This window comes from Quercus suber, unplaced genomic scaffold, assembly GCF_002906115.3.
Source record: "Quercus suber isolate HL8 unplaced genomic scaffold, Cork oak 2.0 scaffold_1461, whole genome shotgun sequence".
NCBI classification, from domain to species: Eukaryota; Viridiplantae; Streptophyta; class Magnoliopsida; order Fagales; family Fagaceae; genus Quercus; species Quercus suber.
In genome coordinates, this window is record NW_027070835.1 from 1 (window position 1) to 12,062 (window position 12,062).

Here is a 12,062-nt window from a genome sequence, read left to right on the forward strand (position 1 = left end):
ACCTTCCAAAAGCACAATTCATCTTTTCAAGAAATTATATTGCAAACTAAAAGTTAAGTACCTCCAAGTTATTTAAGCCTCGAGGCTTCCAAAATGGGAAGGGTTGGACACCTTGGAATTTAGTTCATGAGAAAAACTTTTGATATCAGCAGGAAACCTCTTTCTAGATGCACTTGTGACATGTAGTGTAGCTTGAAAACAGGGAGATTCAGGCTTCTTGGGATTGTCACAATTGTATACAGTCTAGGAAGCTTTTCTATTCGTATCTCTTCCTGAGGTACTTGTATTTGTTTTAAGGTCTAAGTGTTCACTATCGTGAACATGATGCCCTTTTTATGAAATAAATCTTTGATTACCTATCAAAAAAAAAAAAAGTATACAGTCTAGGAAGCAAATGTTTAAGTCATCAACTACATTGTGAAAAGTAAATATTGGATAAAAGAATATACAATAAGTCTGATAAAAGTGAATGCATAGTTATTATCAATAAAAATCTTTTCACCACTACCTTTGGTGTACATGCATCTGAGCTTTCTTAAGCCTCCAGATTGACACCATGATGATTTTGATCTCCCTGTTAGATGATTCAAAATATCAAAAGCAACTTTTGCAGGGTAAAAACCAAATATGCCAGTTGTTCAAATTAAGGAAAACACAATAGACATCATTTTATTAATTGAATCTATCCTAGAATTCCAAGGTTTATAATGACACCAAAGTTCTAACCTCACATACATCCTAAAAAGACCAGCAGTATATTTTAATCAAAGAAGAAAGAAGGTTTTCAGTAAAATATACAATGCAAAAGAAAAGGCCTAAGACGACTAGAGGAAGTCTTTCCAGAGTTGTTTCACATTGCATGCAATAGGGATGCTTCAGTGGTTGATCTCATATCTTAGTACACTGCCTGTGTGCTTTGGCTCATTATATCCTGTCATTTTTACAATGAAGTTTTACTATTTATAAATAAATATTATAACAGTTATGGACTTTAAACTTGAAGGTAACCTATTTGATGATTCAAAACTCAAGGCCTGGTACTGAGATATAGTATATGTATGTTACTAACTGATAGAAAAGGAATATATAACTAACAATCATCTAATTTTTTATAAAGAACACTTTTTATTGTTCTTGTTTACTTTTTGTTGCAGAGTTATTGGTCCTGAGATGCCATCAGCTGAGTTACTCGCAGCTGCAGCCAAACTAACAGAAGCGCAGGCTGAGCTCAGGTATTTCTGGATTTATTTGAGGTTGTAATTTTGGATTTTGTGGTGATACATCATGATGAAAAAGTAATGTGATGAAGATGACTTGTAATAATATTTTCTAAATACTTCCAGAGAAGCAGAGTTGGAGGAAGATACTGAGATTTTTATAGGACCTCCACCACCAGCTGTGGTTGCTGAGGCTGAATCTGCAAATGAGGCAGAGCGATTTGAAGAGGTATTCTTATCCTGTTCCTTATGCATATTGATCAAATTATAATACTCTGCATATATCACAGTTGCTTCTAAGAGCACCCTTGGCTTGAGAATCTAGAATATTGTTGTATATCAATATTCTTTTAGCAGGTTCAACTGATTCCAGCATGCACATGTTTGTATATATGTATATGTGGATATTTACACATATATATCTGTATGTGCGTGTGTTATTTAAGTGTTCTGTTTCCATATTTGTTGTTTTGTGAGTGATATTGTTGCCAACCCTACCAATTTAGAACCAAAAGTTTAATATGGTAGTGCTTGCTGTAAATATAATGTATCGAATATTGATATAATGAAAAGCTAAGGACACAGGTTTAATGATGCCAGCCATATTGACCATAACTGATTTCTGCTTAATCCAAAGGGTCATCTACCTTTGTAAAAATTGCTTTTTTTTTTTCCTCAAGAAGTAGAGGCATAAATGTTAAGCATGAAAAAACAGGAAGATTTCATTTACTTTTCCATCACAAATTGATGTTTGCATGTCACTCTATGTTTGCTGTAAAGTTGGATGCCCAAGGTAATGGAATAACCATATAACCTTAGTCCAAAGAACAAAGAGATGCTTTGTGTTTATGGGCAAACCCAAGGGAGTAAAATGTAATTTTTGTTTGCTGTAAAGTTGGATGCCCAAGGTAATGGCATAACCATATAACCTTAGGCCAAAGAACAAAGGGACGCGTTGTGTTTACGGGCAAACCCTAGGGAGTAAAATGTAATTTTTGTTGTTTTTTAAGTCTCTAAACAAGTTTCAGGTATGGGTGTGGTGTTCTACCTGTTTGATGTGCTAATTTTTGTTTTTATAAGTTATAAAATTTATTAAAATAGTAGGTTAGATCAAGCTCATGATGATGAGTACTCCATAACCTAAAAGAATTGCAAAGAATACGGATGATTTGTGGAAATGCAGAGTAGTTGTGTCAGATTGGTGTTGCATGTGCAAGAAGGATGGGGAGTCCATTGATCATTTATTGTTACATTGCCATGTAGCTAGAGAGTTGTGGAATATGGTGTTTTATTTATTTGGGGTTCACTGGGTTATGCCATGCGATGTTGTGGATCTTCTAGCAAGCTAGTCGTATAAATGTAGCAAACTTAAGTCTTATAAAAAAAAATGTAGCAGATGTAAGTCCTTGGTGATTTGGAGTATGATTCCCCATTGTATTATGTGGGGTATTTGGTGGGAGAGGAATGCTCGTACTTTTGAAGGATTGAGAGATCAACTCATGATATGAAGTTGTTTTTTCTCCAAACTTTGCTAGAGTGGACAAATGGTTCGTGTGTTTTTACTTTTAATTCTTTGACAGATTTGTTAGATAGTTGTATTCTCTTTGCTTTATAGTTTTTGCTGTTTTTTCTGATTCCTTAGTACACTGCCTGTGTGCTTTGGTTTCCTGTATTTTTTTATTATTAAATGAAGTTATATTACTTATCAAAAAAAAAACAAAAAACAAAAAAAATACAAAGAATTACGCACAAAAAAGAATTGATTCTGTGAAATAGAAGTGATTATGTGAAATCTATTAGTGTTACTATCTGTAAGACCCCACGCTCGGGACCAATAAAAGGTGTCCGAATTAGCAATTCTTCTGAGTGTTTAATCTGTCTGTATCCTCAAAAGTACGATTATTATGCTTCCCCACAATAGCCACATCAAGCATAATGGTCCAAAGTTCCAAATATAGGAAGCATGCTACTTTTCAAGTAGAGGTGTCCAACAAATCATGGGCAGTGATAGAGGTAGTACTAGTACTGGCATTGGGGAAAGTATTACGAGAATTATGCTATCTGTGTAAGGATAATTTTGGAGCTTTTGTGTATTTTATATTATGTAATGGTGATGATGCTGCTCAATCATCACAAAACCCTGTATTGTTTTTTTCTCTCATTCCTTCTTCTATTTCTTCCTCTCCCAGTTTACGTCTTTTGCCATCAAACTAGATGACAACTAAAGGACTCACTGTTAATAAATCTCTCTACTTATTGAAAAAAAAAGTTGCATTATATAATATCTTCTTTTTGGGGAGTATATATGCTTATTTATTTATTTATTTATCATGAACTATTGGTGAAATGAGGTTAAGATATATCTTGTTTGTTGACCATACATAATTGCATCTTGGATGGTTTCCTAGTAATTACATGAGTGCAATAACTCATAAACTAGTTACATTTATCTGATCAGGTCACCAGAATCATGGAGGCTGATGCTGATTGTCTGTATGATGTTCTAGGAGTGAACCATAATATGTCCGCTGATAACATTAAAAAAAGGTAAGTTTATTTTTTATTTTTTATTTTTATCTCTTAAAAAATGGAACCTATCTTGTTCCACGAATTGTTTATGATACTTAATGGTTGATTTTGTTTATGGGATGCAAATTTAGGAGTTAGATCTGAATTTTATATTTTTTATATTCTAATTTTATTGTTTGGTGAATAATGTTTTCTTCCATCATGAAATTATTCCTTCTGTGCCAGATACCCCTAAACTGCCTACTTTACACTAGTAAGCATCTTTTGATGCTTGGCTTAACTACACTGGAGGCAGAAGAGTGTAACTTGAAAGGTTTCTGATAGGGATTTGTTCTGAGATCAATGAAAATAGTCATCCAGTCTGGAGTAATATAGGGCTGAGGCATGCCAAAACTTTGAAAGCTGAGATCCAGAATGTAATTGTCACAAAAAAATATTTTTTATATATCTTCAAAAGGCTTGAAGGTGTTTCTTAACTTGTGAACAAAATGCTTTTGACCGTATATCCATAGCACCTAAGAGCTGGAAAGTTAAGACTCTTTGAATGGGAGATGTCTTGGGGGGTAACAGCTAGTAATTATTAGGATAAAGTAGTAAGACCTAAGCGTGTAGGTCTTATAGTGAAGAAGAAAGTTGTTCATAGTCTCTCTTGCAATCTACTTATTTAGGGAAGCTGGTAAATAATTTTGTGCCTATTTCAGTGGTCTAATTTGATTAAAACTTTAGTTTTGGACCTTTTGGTTGAACACCACCACCATCATAGTGGTCTAATTAAAACTTTATATTTGGTCGAATACCATCTCCTTCATGGTTTGAATGATGTTTTATTTTTGGAATCAGGCTTATTTACTTTAAAAGTTCAAATCTGAAATTAAGGAAGAAAATTTACACATTGTCATGCTGTAAAATGAGATAGTACCAGTCAAAATGTGGTTTTTAGTTCACTATATGGCTGATGAAAACTAAGATATGGACACAATCTGCAAGCTGCAATCACTATCTTAATTAATGGATTCTAGGCTGTTTGTTAGAGTTTTCATTGATCTTGTATGGTTGCAAACTGGTGAGCTTGTGCATTATGTAATTGTTTCTCTTTATCTAATGACTGACATGGTCATGAATTAGGTACTGGAAGTTGTCTCTTTTGGTGCACCCGGATAAATGCCCTCATCCTCAGGCCCATCAAGCATTTATCAAATTGAACAAATCTTTTAAAGAATTGCAAGATCCAGATAAGGTGAGTTTTTATGCATACATGGTTAATATGTGAATCTATAAAATGCTTCTATTTGTGCAGTCACATTCTGTGATACTTCTTTTAATTCATCGAAATTGAGATATCATACAGTTGATTTGGTCATGATAAGTATATTTGAATTTCAGTTGCCCTTTTGAATATGATTTGTGGTTAGATAATCATTTGGTCTCAAATGTGTTATGCCAATGAGGGTGTATGATTTGCTTCTTTGTTTGAAATGAGTGTTTGGGCGATAGCATAGTAGAAGGGTATGGAATGTAGTGCTGTTTTGCCTCATGTAAATGATTTGGTGTGAAAAAACATTTTATGGGATTGAGCTTCCCCTCGATAGGAATAAATACCCTTTTTTTTTTCTTTGGTTCAGTGGCCACTTGCAGATGGCAGCATACCTTCTTCCTTGTGAAACATTTTGAGCTTTTTGTCTTTTATTGTCACTTTTGAGGGGGGTCAACAGTACACTATGTACTTCAGTTGTTCCTTCTACTTAAAAAATTTCTTACAAGTTGAAAAGCAAAATTGATAAATGTCTGTATCCTAGTAGCAGTTGTTATGTATGAACTCTTGTTTAGACTTTAGTTGTGGAATATTGGAATATGTGGGCACAGGGGTCTGGTAGTTTGGTGCATAAAATTTTCTTTTACATATCTTTGATAGTTATGATGAAATTTCTTGAGACATTTTGGTGGTTGAAATGAACTTGCATTTTTTCATTAAGGACACAATGTTACCTTTAAAAGCATATCATGCAATTATCATATGGTGATTATAGTTGTATTTTGGCATCTTCACAACAGAGATATACGATTTTGACATTGATTTTTCTTTCTAACCTCATTTGCTTGTTTTAGCGGAAAGCAATGGATGAGAAAATTAAACTCAAGGAAGAACAGGAGGCATTTAAGGTACATACAATATTAATTCTTTTTAAGGAATTTGTTGTAGTAGTGGTCTGGCTATATCTTTAGAAGTTATATCTGGAATACTCTTTGGTGTGTATGCCTATATCAAATTATTAATTCTTTTTGCTCTTATAGGCTGAGTTGAAATCAATGCGTGAAGCTGCACAATGGAGAAGATTGCAAGGTTAGCCATTTTCTGCAGATACTAAGGGTTTCTCTTGGTTTTCTACATTCTATCTGTGTGTGTATGTTTGTTTCTTTGTGTCAGAATGTGTAGAGGGTCTAGTGGTGGGTACAAATCTCATTGGGTATGTATATAACTTACTAATAAAAGACAACAGGGAATAGGGTGAAGTAGTGGGTTCAAGTTTTACCTTCTAGCTTGGATTGCAGTTCTCGCCTCATAAGATTAGGTTGGGTGATGNGAATGATTTTTCTATAAGTAAAAGTAATTTTATTAAAAAAGGAACAAACAATCATTGTAGCATTGATTGTTTGATCATGCGGATTAGACGTTCAATTTCATTAATAGTTCTATTATTTTGCTCATGCTAAATTGTCCATAAGATGCACAGCCAAATTACATTCCAAGCTAAGGTTCTTTGATGATGAAAGCTCCATTTCCAACAACTTAGCATTTAAACCAATGTTTTCAGCATAACCCATGATGCTCCATATACAGCAAACACAACGGACCAAATATCTCTAGACACCATACAATGAAGTAAAAGGTGCTCAGCTAATTCCGTGCTCCTCTTGCACATACAACACCAATCAATGATCATTATATTATGCTTTCAAAGATTATTTATTCATAAAATTATATCCAATGCTGCCATCTATGCAAAGAAGGCAATATTTCTAGGATCACCCCAAATACAGAACATGGGATTTGACCCCTATAGCCCTGCAGAACTTCATAGTGAGAGCGAACCTCAAATTTCCTGCTTTTGAAGGTTTGGAAGCTATTCAGTCCTCTAGTCTAGAATGGAAATTTGAATACAATATATAAAAAACGCCATACATAGACTCCAATTCCCAATTCTGAAGTGACCTGTTAAAATGAAGATTCCAACCATGTTCACCACTCAAATGGGAAGCAACCGTATCGTTTTTATTGACTATCATTCAACCAAAGTCCCCACACTTTGACACTTCCAGTTGATGTAAGGAGAATAACCAAAATTATTTCAGAATTTGATGTTTTAGATTGTTACTTATTTGAGATACCTGATCTCATTTTTGAAATTTGAATTCAGGCTTTATTGTTGTCGAGGATTTTATGATTTGGTTAGGACTCTCCTTGTTGATGTAATCATCAAAGCCTATTAAAAAGAGGCTCTAGCAATTTGATGTGATTCTGGATGCCAATTAAATAGAGATTCTTGCAATAGTTTGAGCAGTATATTTTGAATGAGATATTTCTAGTTAGAGATTGCTCTACAGCTTGGCAGTGATTCTAAGCACCCTAACACTATGTTTAGGAGTTTTAAAAGATTGAAAAGGATAGTTTATAAAAGAATGGACTTGAAAATGGTGTATCTTCTATAGTGTGTTTGGGAGTTTATAAAAGGAGGAATGGAAAGAAAGAAATATATAGTTTTACTATTATACCATTCACCTTTTATTGTTTATATATATATTGGGATAAAATTGGTATTTCACTTCTATTTCAATAAAGGAATGATTGTTCCTCCCACTTTTGGAAGGAATACTTAGGAGGGAATTTTGAATGGAATGAGCATTTGCTTGTAGTCTGTCCTTCATTCTAATTAAACTTCCAATATGGAGAATGGACGGAATATCTTAAAGAATTTCCTTTCATTCCATTCCTTTCCCCTCTCCTAAACAATCTGTAATTGGTGAAGCCTAGGGTTTTGTAGCCTATTCCCCCATTTCTCCCTTTGTTTTTTGTATTTCTACGTCACCGGTTCTGCATCAACTTGGTATCAGAGCATGACCCCAATTTACTTTTCCAACAACACACTAAATAAAAAACCTGTAGTCCACTCACTAAGTTTGAGAAGTCATGGGGTACTTCTTTCATCATCCAAGTTATGGAGAAACTGGAGCTACACATTAGGACTTCAGGTCAAATAGTTTCATGCTGGCATCTTCAAATTATTGTTAAGGTGCTGCCAAACAGATTGGAGAGGGTGGTGGGAAGCTTGTGGTAAGGGCCAACAGAAAACTCATTTTAGTTGCGTTTGTCTTGTGCTGTGCTCTGTGTGTGTGTCTTACGGTCTAAGCTTTATAACAAAATATAGTGTTATAGCTCCCTTCAGGTCCTTGTGTAAGAAAAATTTTATAATTTCAGGTTGGTGTTTTTTTTAATCTTTCCTTAGTGGGTATTTTACAAGAGGTTGGACCTTGGTATGATGGCAAGCTTCCTCCTTTTGTGGATATTTACAGCTTGCGACTTGCAAAATTATTTACTGAACTGACCACAAGAAAGCTGTGGTGTTGGCAGGTATATCTATGGAGGGTGATGATGAGCTATTGGCAGATATGGATGTTAAAGTGGCACCTAAAAGAGATGATTGGATGACAACATTGCCTCCTGAAAGAAAAGTAAGGCCCTCCTCATTCAAATGTCATTTTGTGATTTTTAAATTAACTGCTTTTGCTTTTGTCATTAGTTGTTGGGACTTGGGAACATCCTGTATATGTGACTCTTATAGAACCCATTTTTTATGCACAATTTTAAATACAAAAACTTGAAATTTAAACATGTAGAGTATAAAAAGAAAATCTAATCCAATGGTGGATTTGTTAAAATTAGCATCCAATAAAAAAAATATTGAGTGGTGTAATATAAATTAGAGTTACTCCCAAGTGTAATTTGAACTCAACCCATGTATATATATTTATACACACAAACGAATATTTGTCAAGTTTATATCATGACTAAACCATCTCAAGCGACTCTTCCTCATCTTTCCATCTTAGCATCCTCATTTCTGTTACATTCATTTTATGAATATGATGCTTTTAATGGCCCAACATTTAGTACCATAGAGCATAGCTAGTCTTGTTATCTTATAAAATTTTCCCTTTAACTTATTTGGTATTCTACAATTAAAAAATAATTTTGATACGTCACTCCTCTTCACCCACCTTGCTCTTATCTTATGATTCACATCATCTTCAATCTCTCCATTTTTATGAATTATGGGTCCAAGATATCGAAAGCTCTCACTCTTTGGTATCTCTTGACCATCGAGTCAAACAGCCTCTTCATCTCTGTTTCTACTTCTACTTGACTTACATTCCATAACTTACATTCCATAACTTACATTCCATGTACTCTAAACCTCTTTCGCAACCGCTAATCTAGATCTAGTTTTTCGCTTTATACCCAAAAACTTTGGTTATTTTTTAACCCTAATTGTTCTTTCTAAAGTTTTGAACCCTAAATCTGGAAATTCTTCAATTCTGAGCCAACTACAAGCACAAGTAGTTGGTTCCTCAATTTGTCCTGTGTCATGTGGGCAATTTGGTGGAAATGATCATACATTTAATGGTGTGGAGTTGTCTATTATTGAGTGCAAAGCTGTATTTTTAGATTGTTATTTGATTGGTCTCATGTGCTTGGCACCACTCCTGAGATTTCTTTTGTAAACTTTATTGATTTTCTTTCCTTTAGATTTAATTTTTTAAGAGAGCTTTGTGTACAAGAGATTCACCTCATTCTAATAATATATTTTTACTTAGTGAAAAGAATAAAAGATAGCACCCTGAAGGGTTTCACTTGATGGTCACTGAAACTCCAAATGCAAGCCTTTGCGTTGTTTTCCATTTCATAACCCTCGTGCTTTTCCTTCTCAGCCCGGTATGACTACGCAGTCAACTACATTTAGCAAGAGCTCTAAAGCAGGACGTGGCGATACTAGTGTTTGGACAGATACCCCTTCAGAGAGAGCCCAGAAAGCAAAGATGAAGTATGTATTCACTTTTTCATTTCCAGAATGCCTTGGGCAGTCAACTCTCCTCTCTCTCTCTCTCTCTTAGTTGAAGGTATTTTGTAATGCATTTACTTTACCATGGCAGTTATTTAGAAGCGTATAACGAGGCTGCAGCACTTGCTACCAATGAAGTACAGAAAAGTTCAGATGCAGATTTGGTGGATAAATATAATAAAGGAAAGCGGTCAAAATCTTTGGTACAGAAGCACCAGGAAGAGGCTACAAGCCGTTCAAAGAAAAAAACCAAAGTGCAGCCAGAGAAACAAGAGTGGGTGGGGCAACATCCTTGGAAGCCTTGGGATCGTGACAAGGACTTGGCAGCTGGAAGAAAGAATATAGGTCAAAATCTTTGGTACAGAAGCACCAGGAAGAGGCTACAAGCCGTTCAAAGAAAAAAACCAAAGTGCAGCCAGAGAAACAAGAGTGGGTGGGGCAACATCCTTGGAAGCCTTGGGATCGTGACAAGGACTTGGCAGCTGGAAGAAAGAATATAAACTTGGATTCAGAAAACATGGCTGAAGGTTTAACCTCCAGGTTTTCTTCTGGAAACTTCCAAAGAAACTTCCTTTAGTCCTTGGGGTTGTATATCTGCAGTACATAAAATTAGTTTGACATTTCAGTTCTCTTTCATTCAAATTTTTGTTCATACATTATAGTTTAATCAATTAGAGAAAAGTGGCTATTCTAATGACACTTTCTCCCTCTCTCTTTCTTGGTGTGTCGTGTGATTGATGTTATTCTATTGTGATATGTTTAATAACTTAATTTCATATCTTATGCGGTTATGCAATTGTTTCCTTCATTTATAGTTTTTTTGGGGATTCGACCCCAAGATTTGTCTCTCAATTAGGAAGTGTCAGTCTAAAAGTTGCTAGGTTTTAGACAATTGTAAGGTATATCTTTTTATGTCTAGTCAAATACAACTTGTTTGTGCCTTATAGTTGAGCGAGCTATGGTCTTTTCATGTCATTTTGTTACTTCTACTTCAAAATCTAGTCTTATCATTATTTCAATTTTCAATTGTACCTACTCGGTGTAGCATAAATGGGTTAAACAAAAATTTCAAAGGCCTAGTTTACTTGTATTAAGCTTTTCTTATCATGCTTTTCCTTGATGAGAAGACTCATGTTAGGTGGTGGCACAAATAGTTTGGAGGAAAGTTTCTTCATCCCACTGTGAAAGGGAATAGACGTAGATGTTGCATTTATAAATCTCTGGAGTTAGGAGTGTTATTTCTTGAAACCTCAAGAGAGTTGGGTGTTACTTAAAAAAAATAATAATAATAAAGTAGATAATTTGGAAGATCCTTTTTTAATTGGAATCATTATTATTCAAAGAAAAGTCAAGTCTAATAAAAAAAACCATTATTATTATATATAAAGAAACCAATTATTATTCTTTAAAATTGGAATAAAATTGGGAAAAACCTAAAAAGTCACAAAATTTGAAAGTCCAAGGGGTATAGCCGATCAGCATTTCAAAAAGACCTTGAAGTGCCGAAATGACCTCCTTGTGTTCTTATTGGCACTTCAAGGGGTCAGAGTGACACTCTAATTTTTTGCTTCCAAGATGACCATAATACAAACTCCTAAGTTCCCATCCCTTTTCAAGGTTTGGTGCTCACTCAGCTTCCATTATTTTTTTGCTATTCTTTTTTATGTTTTAAACAAACCTTCCCCTTAATAAATAATAATGCGTTTGTTATGCTTAAAGTCTCAAAACATCTATCTCACAAATAAACAAAAAACCCTCATGCGCTAAAACTCTTAATATGTTCTTTCTTATTTTTCTTTTTGTGACGGTATAAACCCGTCCACAACGTTTTGTCATTGAAAATATTAGGGCATATGATGTCCCAATTAGGTAACGCATGACAATGAATAAGCTAATTAACTGTATGATATACTCATCCAGAAAAGAAAAACAAACAAAAGGATGTATTGATTCATTACTGAGAAGAAGAAGAAACATTAGAATGTCTAACAGGCATGTCAAAGAACTCATGGTTGACAATTGCCCAACATCAAAGTAGTCTTGTCATGCAATTGTGAGCATGAAAATAGTATTGTTTTAATTTTATTACCTTTAGCTCAAAAAACAGGTAGGCAATTAAAGGAAAATTTCCTTCATATATAATATAATATTATAAATTTTAAAGAGTATTTAGGTTATTAGAAGTTTGAATGATGTGACA

At 34.4% G+C, this 12,062-nt stretch overlaps 1 protein-coding gene across 1 annotated transcript; it reads left to right on the forward strand.

The window, feature by feature from the left end:
- Positions 1 to 1,134: 1,134 nt before the first annotated feature.
- On the forward strand, positions 1,135 to 10,362 carry LOC112032584 (pre-mRNA-splicing factor cwf23-like). Its single transcript, XM_065769832.1, has 9 exons — positions 1,135 to 1,232; positions 1,344 to 1,446; positions 3,676 to 3,764; positions 4,872 to 4,983; positions 5,853 to 5,906; positions 6,039 to 6,087; positions 8,374 to 8,474; positions 9,732 to 9,844; positions 9,954 to 10,362. The coding sequence occupies exons 1-9, from the start codon at positions 1,171 to 1,173 to the stop codon at positions 10,360 to 10,362; spliced, it is 1,092 nt and encodes a 363-aa protein (XP_065625904.1). The 5' UTR covers positions 1,135 to 1,170.
- The last annotated feature ends 1,700 nt before the right edge of the window (positions 10,363 to 12,062 follow it).

What these genes read in the sequence shown, in the direction of transcription:
- LOC112032584 (XM_065769832.1), top strand. Translation starts at nt 1,171, where the DNA reads ATGCCATCAGCTGAGTTACTCGCAGCTGCAGCCAAACTAACAGAAGCG. An exon ending in AAGAACAGGAGGCATTTAAG is followed by an intron (nt 5,907 to 6,038) that starts GTACATACAATA and finishes TTGCTCTTATAG; the next exon opens with GCTGAGTTGAAATCAATGCG. An exon ending in GCCCAGAAAGCAAAGATGAA is followed by an intron (nt 9,845 to 9,953) that starts GTATGTATTCAC and finishes TTACCATGGCAG; the next exon opens with TTATTTAGAAGCGTATAACG.